The 18,192-nt window shown below is 39.4% G+C and overlaps 2 protein-coding genes across 8 annotated transcripts; both read right to left on the reverse strand.

Moving 5' to 3' along the window:
* Positions 1 to 16: 16 nt before the first annotated feature.
* Positions 17 to 13,208, reverse strand: LOC142377376 (poly(rC)-binding protein 2). Of its 6 annotated transcripts, none has more exons than XM_075461419.1 (13): positions 12,960 to 13,166; positions 11,482 to 11,605; positions 9,998 to 10,021; positions 9,856 to 9,888; positions 9,594 to 9,710; positions 9,381 to 9,512; positions 9,096 to 9,224; positions 8,576 to 8,650; positions 7,831 to 7,872; positions 6,568 to 6,667; positions 5,820 to 5,872; positions 4,352 to 4,521; positions 17 to 1,295 (listed from the first exon to the last, which is right to left on the reverse strand). In XM_075461419.1, the coding sequence occupies exons 2-13, from the start codon at positions 11,548 to 11,550 to the stop codon at positions 1,259 to 1,261; spliced, it is 981 nt and encodes a 326-aa protein (XP_075317534.1). In that variant the 5' UTR covers positions 11,551 to 11,605; positions 12,960 to 13,166; the 3' UTR covers positions 17 to 1,258. The 6 variants fall into 6 exon arrangements, with proteins under 6 accessions (XP_075317534.1, XP_075317535.1, XP_075317530.1 ...); XM_075461420.1 differs by having other exon boundaries at positions 6,568 to 6,640; positions 12,960 to 13,163; XM_075461415.1 differs by lacking the exon at positions 17 to 1,295 and adding an exon at positions 1,302 to 3,717 and having other exon boundaries at positions 12,960 to 13,207.
* A 334-nt stretch (positions 13,209 to 13,542) lies between these two features.
* prr13 (proline rich 13) lies at positions 13,543 to 17,031 on the reverse strand. 2 transcript variants are annotated; one of them, XM_075462205.1, is made up of 4 exons: positions 16,787 to 17,031; positions 15,733 to 15,800; positions 15,122 to 15,627; positions 13,543 to 14,149 (listed from the first exon to the last, which is right to left on the reverse strand). In XM_075462205.1, the coding sequence occupies exons 2-4, from the start codon at positions 15,746 to 15,748 to the stop codon at positions 14,102 to 14,104; spliced, it is 570 nt and encodes a 189-aa protein (XP_075318320.1). In that variant the 5' UTR covers positions 15,749 to 15,800; positions 16,787 to 17,031; the 3' UTR covers positions 13,543 to 14,101. The 2 variants fall into 2 exon arrangements, with proteins under 2 accessions (XP_075318320.1, XP_075318321.1); XM_075462206.1 differs by having other exon boundaries at positions 16,774 to 17,031.
* Positions 17,032 to 18,192: the final 1,161 nt, after the last annotated feature.

Consider the following 18,192-nt stretch of genomic DNA (forward strand, 5'->3'; position numbering starts at 1 on the left):
AGAATTCTCAAGAGAATTTGTGGTTTGAGCATTTCACATCTTTTATTTCTGCATTTTTATTAAACAATGTTGTGGCACCCAGGTCTACAGTCTCAAAAACGTGCACAAAAGTTGTTTCTTTCCTGCAAATAAAAAATAAAATAAGTTCTGAATCGAGCAAAGCAAAGAGCAGGAATCTAGTGTTAACTCACAACCCTTTCTTTGACTAGTTCCAGAGAATCCATGGTTTCATTTCTCAGCCTCATCACATTTCAGACAAATCAGTGTCCGGGAGTTAATCCCCCCTTTGGTATTAAAAAGAAATAATAATAATAATAATAATAATAATAATAATAATTCCTCCATTTAAAACAAAGATTTCAACTTTTTTTTTTTTTTTTTTTCCAGTATGTATCAGTCTATACAAAAAAAAGCGAGGATAACCCTCTGCTTCCGATCCCTTGAGCTGAGCCCAAACCCCATAAAACCTCCCAACCCAGAAAAATATCAACACATGATCTCAGGACCAGGAGGGGGGGGGGGACCGGAATGACATGTAGAGGAGAAAAGGGGACATTGTAATACACATATCAAATTATCTGAATAAATGCATTTGAGTGTTAGAACATTTGCCATCATAACCAAATATATTTAGTGACAGTGCATGGACAGCAACGCATTCTCATCAGTGACACTCGTGTAATCCGTGTTACAAGCACTTAAGTCGAAAAAGGTGACATGAGGGAATGACGCCATTTGTTCTTAAAAGTAAATATGGACAAGAAATGGACAGACTGGCTGGTGGAACTGAGAGAGGAAATAAAACAGAAAACAGAGTAAAACAATAAAACAGTCACTCTATGCTTATTTTTCATACTTTTATTTATCCTTTCTTTTCCTTTTTTTAAAGAAAAAAAAATGTACAGAACTAAATCTATATGCCTAATCAGAGTTTACCAACTCTACACCTCCGTCGTGGCAAAGAAAGAAAATGGAAGAGAGCGAGAGATCCATCCAAAAAAAAAAAAGTAACCTTTAAAATTTCCAACTCGACTCACAAAAAGGGAATTTAAAACCTAATTGCTTTCTTCTTTTGACTAAAACCAAAACGAAAGAAAATAAATAATCAACTCTGCGGATCAAACAGGTGGCGGTTGACATGATTTCAAATGAGGAAGAGGCGGTAAAATATATAAACTCTGAAGTTGGACAGTAGCATTGACTGCTTTATGGTAGCCGATGATATAAAATTGTGATTTAGTGCAGATGCAGTGTCTTATCAGTTGGCTGACAATCCTGTGGCCTCAGAGGAAAGCCTGGAGAAACAGATAGACACCCAGAGACCAGGGAAGAAGAGAAAGGAAGGCATGCAATCAGACAGAAAAGGCAAAACGTCAATATCATTTACTGTACATTACATTTTTAGAATAAAATTCCTACACAAGATCATCTGGATCTATCACCATTGAAAATCATATATAAAACAATTATTGTCCAGTTTTTGGGCTCCTACTGAAAATGGAGAAATCTCTAAGCCAAGAGCTTTTTAAAAATCAGATTGAAAACAGAAATTTTTAGGTCTGGAAATGGTGCTGTTATAAATAGCCACAGGCTGGGTTAGAGGGGCCACGCCACTGAAGCTCAGCTGAGCATAAACATTGCAAACTGGGAAAAAAGATCAGCTAATTATTTCAATTTACTCGCTTTTTTTTCTTCCATTTTTCAATCTTTTGATCATTTCCTTGATCAACTGCTTTAACAATAACATGTCAAGACAATATTGTGGCAAATCATATAATAATCTATATACGATATACACACACATATACGTCCCAAACCCATTGTGACGCCTTCTAGTGACCAGTCTGCCTGATCAGCAGTCCAAAAATCAAAAAGTACACCCATTCCAAGTCGGTGGGTTTGCCTTTTTGTTTGGTTTGGTCTGGTATGTGATACTCAGCATCACAAGCACGTCAAAAAACAGCAGCAGGAAGTACAGAGGGTTGCATCTTATTTCTGCGTTTCTTCAAACCAAACCAAACTCAACATGCTTAACTGCCGCTTCAAGGTGAATAGATAGAAACGGTGGGTAAAACGAAGGTTCACACGACTTACAAAGAGATGAAAAGGAGGCTTTTATGGCTGTTTTGATAGCTCGTAGCACTGCATTGGAAAGGAAGATTTTCCATCTCTGCTGATCAGAGCCGGAGCTGATAAGTACAAGTGAGTACTGCAGGGCCATTTGACCAAGGAATGAATGCTGATTACATCTCTTCAACAGACATTAAAAGGACAGATGTTGTCACTAGTCTTTCGAATCGTGCCCCCCCCACAAAAAAAAAGAGCGAAAAATAGAAATGGTAACATATTTTATTCAGTAAATTAGGTGTCAGGCCATTAACTGGCAAAGAAAAAGGAAGTTCCTGTGGTCCCTACTGCATGCCTGGCAATGCGTGGGGAGTTGCTTTTCTTTTTTCCCCAACCTCGATCATTAAAAAAAACTGATTGTTTTCCTCCAGTTTACAATTTTTATGGTAACCTAAGTGAACAAATGGCCAGCTGTAGCTTTATATCAACAGGCATATGAGAGGTGTAGAACACTTTCATGTAGTAGGAGCGTGAACACACATAATAAACTCATAAATTAAACAATTAGACACCAAGTGTGTTTAACAACGTAATCTGATTCACTGATTTGGTTGCTTCTTAATGAAGCTGTGTTTAGCTGAAGCTATTGGGTGTTTTTCAATTTTTAATATCAACATGATCCAGAGGATGATTTGGTGGCTTTTATACCTGAGGGCAGATTCATTTTGAATTAAAATTACCGCTATTTCTTATATAAAGGGAAAAAAAAAAATCATAATATAATAAAATAAAGTTATCATCACACAGTCTATTTTGTCAGCTAACAACAGTCACTTAAAAATAAGCTACAATGAAGCTAATCAAACAAATACAAAGTGACATCTTAAAGAGTGCCGCTACCTGAGCAGAGCTTACACAAACTGAGAAATGCTTCCGTAAATCAGTGAAATTATTCCCTGTACATGCTAGGTTCAAAATCATTTAAAAATCTTATACACTCAACTTGCCGTTTATTTAAGAGACATAAAATTAAGCTATATTTTATAAATATGGCATCAACCAACTCTCTGGTTTTGTATTGAGGGGTTGCTCTCTGTAGTAAGCGAGGCATGGCACAGCCACATACAAAAGCAAGTGCAGATACAGACAACAAAGAGCGTTGCCTGCACTTAAGTAGTAGATGACTTATGTTTCCTTCGTTAGTAAGGGGAGAGCCTTCGCCTTTTAGACTTGGAGCCCAGCTCGGGGGCGACTTTGGGCTCAGTGGGGATTGGGTGTGGGGCATTACTGGCCCCGCTGACAACATGGAGGGCCAGGAGAGGCAGGGGCTTGAGACTGAGGAGACTCGACACACAGGCAGGTGAGCTGGGGAGCAGGGAATCAGTGGAGGAGGAAGAGGAGGAGGAGGAGGAGGAGGGAGGAGGCGGCCCAGGAGCCAACAAGGACAGAGGGATGGAGGCTGTGGGGGGCACCACACAGGAGGAAGAGGAAGAAGAGGAGGAGGGGAAGGAGGAGGTAGCAGCAGAGGTGGTGGTAGTAGTAGTAGTAGTGGTGGTAGTAGTAGTAGTAGAGGTGGAGGGATGGCACAAGCTGGTCTGTTCAGGGTTCAAGGAAGAGGAGGAGGAGGGAGGAGGTTTAGAGGACTCTACACTGTAGAAAGAGAGACAAGGAGAGAGGGACAACACAGTCGGGATGGGTCACAGGGTAGGCTGGTGAGCAATGGGTGGGGAAGGTTAGGGGTGGGAGGAGGGTTGGGGTCGGGTGCGGGGGATAAAAATCACTCAGGGATGTGACCAAAAGGCAAGAACTTTCATTTCAAATTAAAGTATAAATCAAAATTAAAGGGGGGAAAATATCAATTACGATCTGTAGTGATGGATCAATGATCAGTGGGATTAAAAGGGCAGAAAAAGTGAACCAACACCTCAGAGATGATTATCAGGTAAAAAGAAATAAATCACATCTGAGTGGAATTAACCAAATCTGTAAACAAATCAGAACTATTGAGGCTGATGCAGCTGGGAGATACGTTATCTGTTTGCGAGATTCAGAAAATGTTATTTTAAAGCAGTCTTGCGACAAGTGGCTAAATTTGATCCAGCACAACAGCATCAGACAGTAGTGATGGATACAGAATTTGTGATTTGCGTTTTCTGTTCACATTTAAAGACTAAAATATGATCTAAACTGATCCGGCACGGACAAATAACTGAAGTGGGACACAACACAGTGAAAGCTACGGCCTGTTCTAGCACCCTTGGCTGCACTTTTTTGTTTATCTCACCTGGCGTTGATGAGGTACTCTGCCAGACTAATGCTGGCAGGAGAGCCTGTGATGGTAACCTGGCGGTCAGTTGATCCGTCCACTGGGTTTGCAATCTTGATCTGGGCACCAGACATTTGCCTGATCTCATTGATCTTGGCTCCTTGGCGGCCAATGATGCATCCAATAAGCTATAGTGAAGAAGATTGGGAAAGTTAAGGGATAGAAGCCCATGTTAACAATTTGCTCCCCATAAATTGGTTTATGTTTTCATGGGTTGAGCACACATCCACTTATGACAATGTCAGGATTCCCATTAAGTTCTCATTGGAAACTTTTAGCTTGTTTAGTCATGCTGAAAGTAGCTGACGCAGCCTCATTCAAAATTGAGATGTAACTCTGATTATTGGTCAACACAGCACCCTAAACCTTCATACTGGCACTTCAGGAGCGTTGGACTCACTGCACTTTTCTTTCTAACATTAGATGTCCCTACTGAGACAATGGCACCCCGACACCACAAAAATAGCTACAGAAGAAGTTGTACAGGAACCACAATTTGCATAAACAAACGTAAACATACCGTCTCAACTTCTATTTCACTTTTAAGCCGTTTCTTATATCCTTGAAACATTTCAAATCCATGTACCTTTTTGGGTTTTGATTGGTCGTACAGCTGCTTGTGGAGACAGACCTACTAACACACTCTTCCCTGCAGCTTTTCCTGTTAGTCAAATGCACCCATCGCGCAGGATGCGAAACGAAACCAACCAAAAAAAACAAACAAACGCCAGTTTCTACGATGATGATTTTGGCCAACCAACCGACACTGCTTCAAATGTCATCACTTCAGGGAATTCAATTTCCCGCTTCTCTCTTGAGCTTTGTAGACCATGTGAAGACAGTGTATACTGCAACATGTTGCACCATATTGTGTGGATCAGTTTTCAGTAACTGGGAGCAGAATCTGCTCACAAGCAGGTGCTGTGCCCAAAGACAATCCCCTGAGTAACCCCCCCCCCTTTGGGGTATAATCGTTGTAGGTGTGGTGTTATATATGTTCTCAGGAAAATACTGGGTCACACCTGAGCAGTAACATTTCAGACCAAAACCTAAGTGAAACCTGAAAACCTGAGGTGGTCAGCATTTCAAACCGCTCAAATCTCAGAAACAGGACAATTCGCATTCAGACTGTAACCCCTTTCTTTAAGGCAACTATCCAGACTGCAACCATTTTTGGGGCATAATACATTTGACAAATACACTCTCTAGTGCAACTTGGAAATATTACCCTAGAAATGGAATGCAATACTTTACAGGTGTAACAGATTAATACATAAAACAGGATGCATGCTGAGTTTCCTTCCATAGAAAAGACAGCCAGAAACAGGGATCCTCGCAATATCCCATATTTGATCCCTTAAACAGTGAAAGCATGTGAGATAACAAGCCGTAACTTTGTTAAAAACTACTTTCATGTAACACTTACATCATTTGGAATGGTCATCTCATGGGAACTGGTTTGAGCAGAAGCATCTATCCCTGACAGAGAAAAAAAAAAGTATCTTAAACGAACAATTACCACAATAAGTTCTCAGTAAGATAATGTAATGATGTGAATAGGAGTAAAATGCCAAGAGGAAAGATGTGACAGTGGAGATTTTCATGTCATAGATGTCCGTTTATAATAAACTGATCAGGTGATAACAGTCAGATGTTTTTGATAAAATTAACCCAGATTGACTGAATTTCTCTGACCCAAAACCAGTGAGCATCTATGCCACTACACAAGTGAGTATCAGCTTTTTCAGAGGTGCTGCCTCGTTACATTATGTACAGCATTTCTAAATGGGGCCTTTGGATACATGAAAATGATAACTACGGATAAGAATGTAGTGACTATAATTCTAAAAAATAAAAATAACTAAATTAGTATTTAAGCAAAGACTTTGTTCATCTACTTTCTTAAGATTCAATATTTTAATTCAGTCTAAATTGTAAAAGACAGAGGATAACCTAAGCAATTTGACGTACACAATGTCATTTATGGGGCAAGTGCGTGCTCATCTTTCAGGCATCACCATCTCCAGTTTTGCTTGTTGCAAAATTCGTGAAACATACACACGTAGCAAATACATTAGTGGTTTTACGCGTGGAGTCCGGGAATGGGTAAAATCTGAGCCTGACCGCTTAAAATGTTGCAATGACAGCCGAGTGTGCCTTGTTGTGCTGCATACCAGTGAATCCCTGGTTGCTTGGTGCAATGGGGAAAGGGCTCTGCTGCATAGCCAGCTGGTGAAGCTTGGTGAGCTGTGGAGAAATAGCAGCAGAGGAAGACTATGAGAGTGAGAGGAGGAGGCAGGGAGAGAATAGAGGAAATGGGAAAACACAGGAAGAGGGAAAAACAGAACAAATAAAATTCACAGTCAGTACATACAGCTACACAAAGAAGCTCCAAAAAAATAAAAGAGCGATTTCACACACGTCACTTTGGTGGTGTGTACATCTCTTAATCTTCCACAAAACTAAACATGGATCACTGGTGTATGTCTATTGTTGCATGTTATAAAACTTGTGGGGTCTATGTGGGGTACCGAATACGTATTCCTCTCATGCGCTGGCTGCATCTCTTGGTAAAGCTTTCTCGTAGTCTTCTGGGTCAGGGCAAAGTCACAATACACATGGTTGGGCGCTCTGAACATGCAGGGGATTTCCTAACCAAAACCAATACATGACCTGAACATGAACTGGGACAGTTTCACCTTAGCATCACAGCTACAGCTGAAGAGAAGGCAGATATCACGAGATTAAGTCTCCCTTTCCAGGCTTTGAAAACTGATGCAAACGAATCACACTATTTAAATCACATAGCTTTAGGGCCTTAGCAAAACAAACTATAAACTGAATAAATGTTACATTTTGTTTCCGACTCGTACTTCCCTGTTCAGATGCCAACAGTCAGTGGCAGGTAAGACTAATTACATATAATCTATCACATCCTATGATCTTGATGAAATTCATTAAAAAAAAAAAAAAAAAAAAAAAGGAGAGAAAGAGTAATTGTATTTAGCAACAAGTGACCAGAGCACAGAGTGGAAAACGGAAAGGAGAACAACAGGTTTATCTAGGACAGACTAATGAATGAGATGTGAGACAGGACTGCACAAAGAAAAAAAGTGGGCAGCAGGGACAGATTATTATTATTATTCATGGAACAGTGGAGAGTCTGGACAAACACAAATGTCAATTAGATTACCAGCTGACTCATATAAATGGACAAACTACACAAATATGAAGTAACATGACACTGCTGCTCTCTAAATGGTTCAAATAAAAAGTATTACAACTGTACCTATAATTAAATAAATAAAAACAGGGGCAAGTTCAGCAACAGTAAAACTCGCTGCGGGCAGCTGAACATTTCAGGGGAGGACAGTTTACATTATGGGTGGAAGAGGTGGTGGTGGGGAGCGTCATGTAAAAATATCTACTGCACTTACATCTGGCTGTGGAATCGCGTGCTGTCCTTGTACAGCATATGCCTGAAACATATGAAAACAAAGCTTTCAAAGGCCTCACATCTGATTTTGTTGAGCAACTTACTTCTCCAGCTACATCACTCTTGAAATGCAAATCTCACAACCCATCAAAGCCTCAACTGAGTTATCATTATTTAACACGAAGAACATGGATGTCTTGTCCAAAGTCTCCACATTTCTAGGAAAAGGGAAATCCTTAGAGACATAAAAGTAGAATTAAGGAAAACCAAAAAGGAAGTTTTGTTTTTCTTTCCAAGAATAAAAAAAGAAGCATTTAGTAAGATAAAAGACTTTGTAATGTTAAGTATACAAGCACCAGAAGGTGTTTAGGTTCAGTTCAACATTACAGGGAAACGGGCCACCGTATTCTGAAAGCTGACACAATGAAACAAACTGAGGAAGTCCCATAGGCCACGTCTTTTACGATAATTTTTCTGGAGTTGCTGATGCTTCAACCAAAGAGCAACCGTTTTCTGAACTTAAATACCATCTGTAGCTACTTCTTTTTAGTGAATATTACTCCTGTCAAGAGCTCTTGTCAAGTCATACATCAGTTATTTTGCGTTAAAGAGCCTTTTTAATCACAGATCAAAAAGTTTAGCATCAAATATGGATCTCACAATGAAAGAAACCCAAATGACAAATAACTAAAGCAATGACAACATTTGAAAAACAAATCATGTGACCCTGTGAGCGTCATTCATACCTGTCCGCCAGCAAAGATGACGGGGGATCCTGAAGGCTTGGGTCGGTAGGGGATAGTGACCCCCTTAGGGGGAGACTGTACAGAAGACAAAGTATGTATTAATAGATTAATATCTACAGCATTCATTTCTTAAATTAGTGGTGATAAATTTTTCAGTCTCATCTTTTTGTCTTGGCTGTTTTGTCTAAATTTTGCTTTTGCTCTGTAAACACTTTAGCTAACACTGTTTTTAAGGTGCTAATATCAATACAATCCACTGAAATGGAGTTGGTATCGTATACTTAAACTCTGTACTCTGGCATCAACTTCAGACATACACTATAAGAAGTGAAAGAAACATACAGAATAGTCATTTGCAAATATTTTAATATCATCTTTTCATCCCTGATCCTGTCAATCAGCTTTAAATGTCTTTTATCGATATCAACGCACAGAAGCTGAAAACCCGGAGATCAAAGTATGTTGGATTATCCAGGTGCAGACCAACAGCTGCAACTTCATTTGCTTCAAGTCCACTTACCTCAAGCATGACCACACAGATCTGCTTTACACACTCAATTATTGACTGGGGAGTGCCAGCGATGGTGATGGCACGCTCTGTGGAGTTGGGGAGCATGTCTCCTGCCACTTGTACCTGAGCACCGGTTGACTGGAACACACAAGTGGATGAAATGAGATAACAAATACAGACTTGTTCTGAATCACCCGTGCTCAATAAGAAATAGAGCAAAGCAATGACAGCTAAAGACGAAGAGATTCTTTTTGGTGTCGATGTTCTGTATTAAATGCTGTTCACGAAGCACACCTCTCGGATTTCCTTGATCTTGCAGCCACCTTTCCCAATGAGGGAGCCACACTGGCTGGCAGGCACCACAATGCGTAGGGTCACTGGGGGCTTGCTGGTAGCTGTGCTATTTGTCATTGAGCTGCTTATATCCTGGCAAAGAAACGGAAAGAGTTAAGTCAATCCAGCTTGTGACTGAGCTGGTCACTGTTGATGCGCAAACTAAACACATACCTCTTCCAACTTTTCAATGATCATGGAAAATGCCTTAAAGATGGCAGTGGTTGGACCTGCCAAAGTGATGATCCTCTCAGGACAATTGCCCTCAGAGATGTTGATGCGAGCCCCACTCTACATACAAACAGAAAAGAAGTCATTTAGAGCCCTCTGAAAGAAAGATGAGTCTACAACATCACCTTGCAGCCTAACAGAAACGATGACATGACATGCTGTTGTACCATAGTTCCAGCAGCAAAAAAGGTATCAAAGAACTCACCTCTTCCCTCATCTTCTTCACAGATTCACCTTTCTACGAGCAGAGAATATCAAAACAAGCCAGATTAATCATCACTTCAAAAGAGACAAGTCTTCAAATAATCAAAGACGATCAAAATTTCAAATACTATGTAAAAACTTACCTTTCCAATTATGCTTCCAACCTCCTAAAACAATAAAAAATAAAAAATAAAAACTTTAGTTACCATGGTTTCCTTAATTTAACAAGCAATTACAAACACTCAGAAAGTGACCCATTACCATTTCAACACTCCAGGACACATTACATTACGGTCATTTTGCAGACGCTTTTAACCAAAGCGACTTACAATAAGTGCGTTCAACATCGGTAGGACACAAAGTAAAGTTATCTTTAAGTGCATCTTCTTCACAAACTATTCCTTGCTATGGTCAGTAGATGGATTTGATAATGACTGTTTCAAGACCACTTTTAGAACCACAATAACAGGCTACTGTGGGACACACAAGATGACCAGTGGATGGAAATATAACAATCATGACTGCCAGATTGATCAATGACAAATGCTGCGTAATGACCTCCTGGCTGTTTATTCTTAAAGTGTGACCATGATAAAATGTAAAATTGCTACTCTATGATCATTCAGAGATGAATGATGCATCATCTGAAAAGGTGCTTTGTAGCTATGCGCTGTGTAGGTAGAGTCTACACATCATTTAAACAGCTCATTAGGAAGCACATATGCCAGATGCCCTGCTCAGATCCAGCTGTGAGAGCCGCATATATACAGACACCTGAATCATACGATTAATACAAACACAACAAGACTGTTTGGATAACATTAAACAATTAATTAAATCCTCGATCCTGCTGAATGAGTTATTCCAGGCTGTACATCAACCAGCATATGATTGTTTGGCATTCCCTGTGGCACATTTACATTTTCAACGATAAATAACACAATGTACCTTAATCACTCTAACAGCATTATTGTTTTTAAGTGACTCCTCCTAATGCCAGCAAACATATTTCCCTCCAAACTAAGATATTAACTCCCCCTCGCTGCATGTCATCACTTCTAGCCAGCTCATGTGTCAAAACTCACAGAGTGGACGCTTTGATTTCCCTATTTCGCAAAACCTCATTGATCCGATTGGTTCAAGCTTGCCCACGATAGCTAGTCTGTAGACAGATGGTTGATCCAATCACATGCCAAGTGATTTCTGTAAGTGCCCATCCTTTTCCAACCAATTACAATGTAGGACATCCCAGATGGTCCTGTATAACAAACTACCTGGCGTGTCAGGACAAAGGACAGAGAACTTACCACAATTATGAAGTCATAGAGGATATAACGGCTGATTTGATTATTATGGTCTTCTTTGCACATATTGGTATTTAGGTACATAACATTACATGCAGATTTACATTTAGACAAGAGGTAACTACAAGCTGAAACCTAGGAGATCCAACAAAGTCATCATTCCACTGTCTTATAATACTGACCCCCATCATCCAGCCAATACCCAGTCTCATCCCTTCTATGCCCCTGTTTCTCATAAATCCCAATGGCAAGACTTAATTTCCATAAATAAAACGTTATTCGATATTGGAGTGTCCAAACAAGCAGCTAATGGGTGACCTCACCTTGCCATGCATGAGCAACCTAATGGTAAGGGTGACATTGAGCCCGCCTTCAATCACACCGGAGTCCATAACTGCAACTGTAGCCGTCAGTACAGTACTGGGGTCTTTGGTCACTGAGATGGATCTAAGGAGCATAAGCAAACACATACAACATTATACACAGGGAATATGGGAAGAAACACCATGATTCAGCTCATGAGAGAAGTACTATGTAACATTGCCTGTTGACACCAACTTCTCACATGGCAAATAAGGTAGATGCCCTTATCTCTATAGCTCAGAGAAGCATTTACTGTCTAGAATTGGTTGACATATAATGTCTAGGGTTCATAGAAACAACTCAGACATTTCTACCCACAGTACAGCATTGCTGTATACAGATATGACAGTGTTACAAGGTCACAGACTTAACAGTAAACCATACACAATGTAGGCTATTTGAAAGCTTCTGGATCCCATTTATCCAGGTAGCTGAGGTTATCATACTACAATCATCCTGACATATAAAGTTAAGCCAAACAATAAAAAAAAAAGACTGCACCTTTGTTTTAAATTGAGGTTGGATATAAAATTTGTACGAATGTTATGGTTGTACCAGATATTCAAAGGCAGATTCTCCACAAGAGTAAATATGATTAAAAGATAGGTGCACAATTTACATTGGGACATAATTTATGTAAACTCAAATGATTATGGAAACTGGTGCGTACTACGACCATGATTCTGAAAAAAATGACTAAGCGCTATCCCGCCTGTTATGTATACATCCATTTCAAATATCTTAATACTTTTCCATATCAAGTTACCTCAATAAATTAAAACGATTAGTTTTAAAGCCATCTAAACGAGAGTTTAAAAGCATATGGTCAAATGCTAACGACGCCCTCGTCATTAGCATTGAAGCAAGTTTATCAACAAAAGTGAGCTAAATTACCCCCCCCGCCCCATTACTCATCAGACCGACTGACAGTTATGTAACATACAATATAACGGGTTAAGTCAAAGAGAACATTATTGACTGCATGATTTGGTGGTGTTGTTTAAACTGAAGTAGGACCATTTAATTTTTAAAGCTAGTTGTAAGTCTGTTAGCCTGTATTAGCATCATGGTGGCTCGCTGAGTTGGGGAAAATGAATGGAGCATGCGTGCGCTTTTTAGCAAAGCTAACACTTTAGCTTCACTCGCCAAACATCACTAATAGCTGATTAAATACCGGTAGCCTCCGTTGAAGAGTATGCTGGTCACTTCTATAAGACAAACATAGTTTATTAGTTTTAAATGTGCTGTTAAATTATTATACGTCGTGGCTACCTCAACTAAGCTAGTCAAACCAGTGTGATCGGAGACTGCGTGCTCATCATCATGCGGCCTATTAGCACAAGCGGTAGCTAGCTGCCGGACGCGTTTCTTTCCGCTACTTCTGATCAAAACAACAAATATAAGGAGGAAAAAAACTTCACATAAAAAATAAACTCACCTGATTCGTGCGCTGCAAAGTGATTGGGGGGAGGGTTGGGGTTGTTAGGGTAGAAGGGGAGAGGTTTGGGAGGGTAGAAACCCGGGGGAGAGTTTAGAAAGGACTCGGGGAAGAGGGAAGAGTGATGTGAGATCGAGCTCCACTCCTTTACACAAAGACAACAAGATTATCACCTCTGAACTTTCCCCCTTCACCCATCACAAGCCCCCACCTTGAGGCTGGCCCTGAGATGCCCTAAAAGTACGTCCCTTCATCCAAAACTTGTTATACTGCAATATGGCAGGTTACATAAAAGGACATCATTGACAATCGTGGTTATTGCGTACAAAACAACATTGTTACACTAGTTAAAAAACGTCACAACAGATAGGGTCTGTTGTCGGACATGACTGACTGATTATATTTATCAGGCATTTGTTGTAAAAAAAAAAAAAAAGTTTGTGGTTTTCCACTGTAAAAAAAAAATGTTGAGAATTAGAATTAAAATATAATAACATTATTTTAAAGATCCACTAGTGGGCGTGAAGCTTACTACAATATCTTGGGAAGGACCATGCTGTAGGAAAGGAACACATCATGGACATCTTATTAAGATCCATTTATTAAACAGATTTTATTGAACATGGAATGTTCTAGTAATTTTAACTTTGTTATTTGATTTGATTAAATTCAGACCCAAAGCAATGCTAAGTCATTAGACATTAAGACAAATATAAACAAACACTTTCCTCTTATTCTCCACCTCTTTACAAGTAGTCTAATAAATGCATTGATTCCTATGTTCAAAAACAAGTAAAACATTTTTTTTTTAAAGTTGAAAATGTTGACAGTGTATGTGTTGGCACATTGTAATAAAAATTTTTAAAAAGCAGCAACAGTTCAAAAGTCTATAACTACAAAGCATTTAAACACCACAAACCAAAAAGGAAATTCTGGTGAGATTAAGTGCCAATACAGATGAACATGATATTAATTGCAACAGGATGTATTTTAGTGTCATAAATAAACTTTGCAAGATAATATAGAATACTGCAAATCCTGCTCAAAGTGATATGGGTCCCCTTTGTGTTTATATAGTGATCAGTCAGGTTGCGCTTTTGGAAAGCCGCATATCCAGGGAGGCGGATGTTGGGCTGGGAGCCTCAGTCGCTGCTGCTACTGCTGCTGCTGCTGCTGCTGCTGCTGGAGGACTGTGAAGAAAAGGACAATCTAATTATTCAAGAGTTGTTTAGAAATTCTGTTTTATGTTTTTTAACAAAAACAACATGTATCGTTTCATTCAAGATGCAGCTGAAAAAGGCTAAATTTACTGTCAATCGGACAGTGTAAAAGGATGACAGTGACCTCCCATTATTCACATGGGGTCATACAATCAAAAAGCTGGTTCAAAAGACAATGTACCCCTCTTCCTACTGTTCGACATAACATCAGAACTACTGATAGGTGAGGTAAATAAGATAGATTGACGACTTTATTAATCCCTTTGAAAGGTTCCCTCAGGGAAATTGAACATATAACGCTCTGTTGGGAAAACCTTGGGTAATGGCATTCATGTAGATAAAATCTTGAAACACCACAACAATCTTGCAGATCATGCAGTCCATGCCCCATGGCAACAGCATCAGTCTTTTTTAAGGAAAAAATAACTTTGCCTGGTCCAACCTCTCTCAATGGTTTGAATGGCTGAATTTCTAATGAGCATTTATAGCTATTTATTCAAATCTTACCATCAAAGTGGAGTTTGTCCCTCATAAAAATCTCTCTCTGCATGTACGGTTTTATTTGGAAAATGTAATTATACAACCCGTCACTATTTTCAATTTACAATCTTCAGACTAGTTTTAAATCATTTAAGATATTCCTTGGCAAGACAAGCGATCCTAACAATAATAATCTTTTATCATCTTCAACCTCAAGAATAATGTAAATCGTAATGATCCTCAACTGTATTTTGTCTCTCTAGGTGTGCAGCAAGTGGAGCCATGCGTGCATCACATCTGTTTAGTGATGTGCCTCTCCAGTACAGACATGACGTAAAAGGGCTGGACAGGTTCAAATTGCATTTTTTTCTCCATTACTGGTGTAAATATTGTAGCTGCAGGAGGGGTTGCTAGAAATAACTCTTACACTATCTTACATTCTTACTTTAAATCCAACCGTACCTTGCCATGTTTATGGTGCCCGTGCCCCTTATGTGCTTTCTTCATCTTCTTCTTCATCTTTTTGTTGGCTTTGCACCCGGCCACCCCCATTCCCATTCCTGCCAGTCCCCCAGCTAACCCTCCAGCCATGGGATGGAGCCCTCCATGATGATGACCTTTGTGGTGGCCTTTATGGCCTTTATGGTGACCCCCTTTTGGAGAGTGTGGGTATGGGCCAGGGTAAACACCTGCTGGAGGGACCACCGGATATCCACCTGGGGCCATAGGATAAGTATGAGGCCCAGGAGCTCCATAAGGCATCGACCCTGGATGAGCATTTGGTACCATGGCTGGGTTCATCCCAGCTGGGTATGGACCAGCTGGGTACGGACCAGCTGGGTACGGACCAGCTGGGTATGCTTGGTTTGGAGGGTGGGGGAAGACTCCAGGTGGAGGGACAGCAGGGCATGCAGGGTTGTAGCCAGGAGGAAAGGCAGGGTTTGGTGGACCCATTGGAGGAGGAGGACCTAAAACCGATAAAAAGCACATATAAACAACTTACACCTCAGACCACCTTTACTAGAACGTAGATATAAAACTAGTCCATAATATTACAATACTGTAAATCCCACCTTGATTTGGCCACATGTTCTTCTGAATAGTTTTGATCAGATTATGACGTCAGGTCTCAACCTAAATCCTATAGAAGCGAGCAGAATGCAGTTTAAACATCTGAGATGATAAAAACAACAAAACTGAATTAATCTTTTTCCATTCAAAACCCAATAAAAAGAAGGGGAAAAGGGTAAATCTGCAGCTGTTGAATTGAAATAGTTTTAACATTTTATCACATCATTACTTTTGCTTGAAAACAAAAAATATTCCAATAATTTAAAAAAAAAAAAAAACTTTAAAATATTTCCCGGACTTCTAAAATACTGAATAGTGTCCTCTACTCACTTGATTTGTCAAGCATTAGAGAGAGAAGCAGAGCACACCTGTATCTTAAAACACAGAAAACCACCCAGTGATATTATTCAAAATGTAAGGTGGAAGCCATAGGTGGATGTTTACATAGAGACCTTGAACTTGGAGGCTGTTATATATCTGATCGACGTTGGCTGACAATGTGCCAAAATTCACAATTAGATTTGGTTAAACTCAAGATTATCATAGAAAATATTGATAAGCAAATTCATTGGGAACAATGCAGGTTATTCTATCTATTGTTATATTCTGTCCACCTCACTGATATAGACAGTCGACTAAATATTCAAAACACCTGTCAAAATAACTCGGTGCCCTAACAGCACCTCAGACTTTCAAACTAATTGTAATGGTGGTCAAACACCTGCGAACATTACCACGCCCACACCTGTAGAAGCCTTGTTTTAAAGTACTTCTATACAACTTTTATCATTGATTTTTTTTTTTTTTTTTTTTTACCTCAAGAGTTTTGACAGTTACAACAACTAAATGACGACATAAAACTTAGTCATTAGGGGGTAACACGACACTCTGTAGTAGACAGTTACACGTCTAAAATGTGGTGTAATTCCTTGACGACTCTACATAACAGGTGCAACATCACGCCCTAAATATAGATATAGTTGTTTCAAGTCTAAACGATTTTGTCCCACAAAAGTAGTAAGTGTGATATTTTGTGGATTTACCTGTGAAACTCACCTCTGTTGTTACTAAGTTTGTCGGGAATTCAGAGCTCCGTGTTTGTCTTCCGCATTGAGCTGCACGGAAGCTGCGGGAGGGAAAAAGCCTGAGGAAACCACGCCCTCCATTACAACAAACACACATTGTGTACGCAATGGCGAAAGTTCAGCTGCATTCTCTCTATTAAAAGTTGATCAGCCAATATCCATGGCACAAAAGACTGTCACGATGTCAAACGTTCCCAACCCCTGACAGTGATGTTTAGAAAAGGATGTGTCAGGCGGGGCTACGCATGACACACACATCTGAAATACGTCATGGTCACACCTAAATCATTACGTCATGGTACAGTTGCAGATCCTTATTAAATTCACGAAAGACGCAAAGTTGTTTTCTACTTATGTACCAACAAACAGTTATTTCACAGTTTAAAAGACAGAATGAAAAAGGATGTTTCCCTAAAGTCGTGTTGATATCTTAAAATAGTTGCTTTAATTGAAATGTCAAAGAAAGAAAAATTCAAGAGCTGATATCACACCAATAAATGATTTGCCCCATTCATGTCTCCCACTGAGTCAGAACAGTGTAAGAATAAAAAATGGAATTGATTCATTGCAGATTTTGTTATACAAACTTTTTCCAACATTAAAATGCAGTCACAAAAAATGGCTGAAGAAATTCTGAATGACTGCTCACTTACATGACTTACTGCAAAACTTTAACATAACCAGCCATCGTCTACAAATATTAGACCAATCCAATGGTTTTCTTGTGCTTTACCACAATGCCTGTTTTTCAAAAGCCCATTAATGGAGCATTAACTGCTATTTTCAAATATATTTTGTTTACATCTTGTCATCTAAAATCAAATATACAGCCAAACAATTCAGACACATAACCTTATTGCTGTACATTGGCTATTTATGAAAGTATCTAATGGAAAGACAGAAAAAAATGTGATGTTATAAAAGTCAGGACATTTACCCCGCACAAGACACAGTTGAAAGTTGATGGCGATGTACCATGAAGCAGTGTCAAAAGTGATAAAGAGAAGAGTTTAATTCTTGACAAAGGTCAACTCAAAGGGGGGAAACGTTTTGGAGCATAAAGAATAAACGGTGACTAATCCGCACAACACAAGCTGATCAAGCTTCCAGGTCACAGTTAAGCAATCGGTTAGGAGCTCTTAAAGATCTTTCCAAGCTTGAAACATTGAGTCAAAAGCTTTCAGCTCAATGTCATAAAGAAACAAGTCCCACATTAGCTTCAGGTCAGAATGTGATTAAATAGACTGTTATATTTATACCCTTGTTCTCAAAAGAAAAAAAAACAACAATCCAGACTGAAAAATATATAATATATAACAAAGCAACGTACAAAAGGAAATGGGAATTAACTTGAGTCGAGAGATCCAAACACGATCC

Source organism: Odontesthes bonariensis, chromosome 3 (genome assembly GCF_027942865.1).
Source record: "Odontesthes bonariensis isolate fOdoBon6 chromosome 3, fOdoBon6.hap1, whole genome shotgun sequence".
NCBI lineage: Eukaryota > Metazoa > Chordata > Actinopteri > Atheriniformes > Atherinopsidae > Odontesthes > Odontesthes bonariensis.